Raw genomic sequence first — 3,861 nt, forward strand, 5'->3', positions numbered from 1 at the left:
TGCAGTCATTCTAATCCATATTACAGAAAGAATTTGAATTTATGTGCTTAAATAGTTAAGTGGGTAAGTTTGGTCTTTACAAATATGGTTCATTCAAGAACAAATAAAAATACTGCAAACTGGTATCCATCTTATAGAAAGAATTTAAATTTATGTACTTAAATAATTAAGTGGGTAAGTATGGTCTTTACAAGAACAAATAAAAATACTGCAAACTGGTATCCATCTTATAGAAAGAATTTAAATTTATGTACTTAAATAATTAAGTGGGTAAGTATGGTCTTTACAAGTATGGTTCAATCCAGAACAAATACAAATACTGGAAACTGGTCCAATGGTTACCATTCGATCTTCGCAAATATGAACGAGTCCTGAGCAAGTACTACAAGCTCAACTTATTCTGGTGAAGAAAAAAAAAACCTCAGTAATCCACAGAAGAGAGAGAGACACAGCGGTAACAACCGCTTTATTTTTTTGGAGAAGGACAAACAGAGCGTAACGACTTTATTTTTGGAGGAGAAAAGGAGCGTAACGACTTTTTTCATTTTTAAAATCCTATGGCATGACTTATTTTGGAAACAATTTGGCTCACAGCTCGTTAACAAGATCAAGTGCATGTCATTTTCAATCTCTAGCACCTGGGCAGGTCTGGAGGAGGAGGTTCCAATGTTGCCAAATAACCAGGACCGTTCTTAACCAGAAACGCCATATTCAATCCCCATGACAAATGATCGTCCAAGTGACAGTGCACGAACCACATCCCTGTGCAAACCATCACAAAAATACACCGTCCATTAAATTTTCAAAACCCTAAACTGTAAATTGCTAGTGATATTCTAATCTATAATACTAAATTGGAAATGAATTAGGAATCATATACCTGGATTGTCAGCTTTGAATCTAATGGCAGTCCATCCATTGACTGGAACGCCTACGGTATTGCGCTTTGGGGGATCGACGAGATTAAATTTAAGAGGGTCCGTTTCAGGGTTATAGTTCCCGAAACCTTGACCTACCACGTAAAAGCTGTAACCATGAAGATGCATTGGATGGTTATCAGCCACGAAGATGTTTGTTGCCTGGAAAACCATTTGCACTGTACAATTGTACTCAAGCACTTTCAGTTTTGTTCCGGATATAGGAGCCCAAAGACTTCGGGGTATGTTTTCCCCTGTGTAATTGAATACAACCGGGGGATTTTCAGGAAAATCTGTGGTAAAGACACCATTGATGCCGAAATAAGCTGCTTGAAGCAAGGCTATAGTGGGCAATACAAAGGATATGTTGTTCATACTTGCTTTAATCCTTGTTCCATTGGGGCCTCCACAGGTCTGCCCCGGCTGGCATGGAAGCAACCCTAGTCCAACTGTGGAGATGATGCTTTCATTTATCTTCTGCGGAACCTCGACTGGGTGCTCTTTGGAAGCTAGGCTTCTGAGCCCACTGCCAAATTTAGTGACGGTTGCAGTGTCGTTGTAGAATGGAAGCACAGGAAGAATGGGAGGGGTTGATAATTGATGGCCAAGATACTCGAAAATGGCAGTAGTTGTGGTGTTATCGAAAAAGCCTGATTGCTGAGTACTGTATGCTCGGGCGGCCATATAGTATCTGCCCACAGGCTGGTTGGCCGTGACAAGAACATCGGCAGTCTGGCCGGGAGCGATAAAGAGTACATCGGTTTTATATGGTTTAGTGTAACAAGCATCCACTGCTACGACTGTAAGTTCGTGGTTTGCTATCTTGAAAAAATGCTCGTCATTGAGTGCAGCATTGACGATTCGCAGAAGGTAGGTTTTTCCGGGTTGTACAGAGACCCGGAATGTTTCTGCATCCATGTAACAAATCTTTTAGCCGATCAATACAGACTAATCATATCATTTCAGGGAATCAAATATTGATACTAAGAGATTTAAGCACCCATTTCAATCACTCCCTTGATCTACCCTCACTTGCTTATTAACCCACCCCAACTACTCGATCTACCTTTCCTTAACCAAAAGACATAATAATTATCAGTATTACCTGGTGCGGAGCAAGGATACAGGTCCCCTGGCTGTCCATTTATGGTGAAGGCGTCGGATATATTGGGCGCAGCACCTGTGAGAAGCGCTTGATTCACAACCGAGATGGGGTCTCTGTTCCACCATTCTCCTGTTTCAAAAACAACATTATCCATAATTTGAATCAATCTCAACCTCTAGACCTACAAGCATTTGTTTATTGAATTTCGTTAAAACAAATCATCACCTATTATAATAGGAATTTCGCCATGGGGTTTGGGAAAAGGATATAAGCTTCCTTCCTTAGGGTAGATTACTATAGCTCCATGGACCGTAGCTCTGAGCCACGAGTCATGAGCATGCCACCACAAGGTTCCTTCCTGTCCAGTAATGGTGAATCTCTGTGTAAAATATCCACCTGGTTGAATTGGGCACTGCGTGACATACCCTGTCCCGTCTGCCCACCCTGTGCGCAACTGCCTCACGCCATGCCTGACAAATTCAACGACAAATCTTATCTTATTTCTTTCTATAACAAGAAGAAAATATACTATTTTTCAAAGAGTTTGAAGCCAGAGACGTTCTCATACCAGTGAATTGTGGCATTGTACTGGGCTTTGTTAATAACTTTAACAACAACAGTGTCTTCCTTGTGGACATACAGAGTTGGACCTGGTAGCTCGCCATTGACAGCAGGTATGGTATGTTGCTGGCACAACCTGCTAATTGTCTTCGGTTCAATCTGTAACATTCAAAACAACATATATTATGATAAACAATATCAAGGCATTTTTAAAATTTTTAAATATTATTAAATATTATACTCATGTATAGTATGATAAACAATACTCCTAGAATGTTTTTTTTTAATATTATTAATTTAATTAAAAAATAAAAATTTAATTTAATTATTACAAAATTAAGAGATACAATTTCAAGTATTATTGTGATTTTTTTGTCATTTAAGATAATTTTTTATTGGAAAATAGATTCAGAACCCTGTAAATTTATGGGAGACTCAAATTCTATAGATTAAACAACTTAAACTCAAATTTTTAAATGCCAAAAAATCTCTATCAAATTTTAAAAATGCCCCCATAAAAAACTATTTTATTTATTACACTATACCTTATAAAATAATTTACTCAAATATCCAAAACGATAACCAATTAACCAAATTTCACCACTAAAAAAAATCCCAAAAGTACTAAAAGACTATAGTAAATCTTGAAAAATAGTTCCCAAAAATACAATATTAAATCTTGAAAATAATAGTGAATAAACATACTTACAACAAAGGTATGAAAGTGTATTTTTGCGCTAGTTATGGCAGCCAAATAAGCAGCTAATATGAGTAGAAAAACAAGCCTGGCTGAAAATACAGGTAGTGATGGGAATGCCATTGTTGCTGCTGAAGCAAAATATTTTGTAAGCATTACTACGATTGCAAAAAAAGGCTCTCTGAGAAACTTTGCAAGTCGAACGCAATACTTGTGGTGTGTGCTTCGATTACCGAAACTACATATATATATAGAAAAAAAAAGAAATTATGAGTGCAAGTCACTAGCAGTAATTCAAAATTTGAACTGTGAAACCAGGAAACAGGGCCGCCACTTACGGAACCGTGGGCCGTGCAACAATGTGAATGTTCAACGTAAATATGGTAAATTGGGAATTGCTTCACGGCTGAAAATGCCAGCAACGCACTTGAATTTTCCACGTAAGTATATGAGTTGGTGCCCGTTGAAATTGCTCCATGCGCGATAATGGACACTCAACTGCCTTGAATATGAACTTTCTGAGAATCCTACAATGAATGGATGATCGCAATAGTTGTTCATTTGTTACGGAAAAATCTGCC

General features: G+C 37.9%; 1 protein-coding gene across 1 annotated transcript; it reads right to left on the reverse strand.

Moving 5' to 3' along the window:
• Positions 1 to 227: 227 nt before the first annotated feature.
• LOC149165014 (laccase-3-like) lies at positions 228 to 3,512 on the reverse strand. Its single transcript, XM_089432214.1, has 6 exons — positions 3,293 to 3,512; positions 2,591 to 2,742; positions 2,248 to 2,492; positions 2,023 to 2,151; positions 881 to 1,825; positions 228 to 762 (listed from the first exon to the last, which is right to left on the reverse strand). Exons 1-6 carry the CDS (start codon positions 3,434 to 3,436, stop codon positions 632 to 634), a joined length of 1,746 nt encoding a protein of 581 aa, XP_089288340.1. The 5' UTR covers positions 3,437 to 3,512; the 3' UTR covers positions 228 to 631.
• Positions 3,513 to 3,861: the final 349 nt, after the last annotated feature.

This window comes from Pinus tabuliformis, chromosome 5_1, assembly GCF_031772625.1.
Source record: "Pinus tabuliformis cultivar Carrire ecotype Pingquan chromosome 5_1, CPIR1, whole genome shotgun sequence".
Lineage (NCBI taxonomy): Eukaryota > Viridiplantae > Streptophyta > Pinopsida > Pinales > Pinaceae > Pinus > Pinus tabuliformis.

What these genes read in the sequence shown, in the direction of transcription:
- LOC149165014 (XM_089432214.1), bottom strand. Translation starts at nt 3,436, where the DNA reads ATGCTTACAAAATATTTTGCTTCAGCAGCAACAATGGCATTCCCATCA. An exon ending in TACACTTTCATACCTTTGTT is followed by an intron (nt 2,743 to 3,292) that starts GTAAGTATGTTT and finishes TGAATGTTACAG; the next exon opens with ATTGAACCGAAGACAATTAG. An exon ending in ATTCAAAGCTGACAATCCAG is followed by an intron (nt 763 to 880) that starts GTATATGATTCC and finishes TGGTTTGCACAG; the next exon opens with GGATGTGGTTCGTGCACTGT.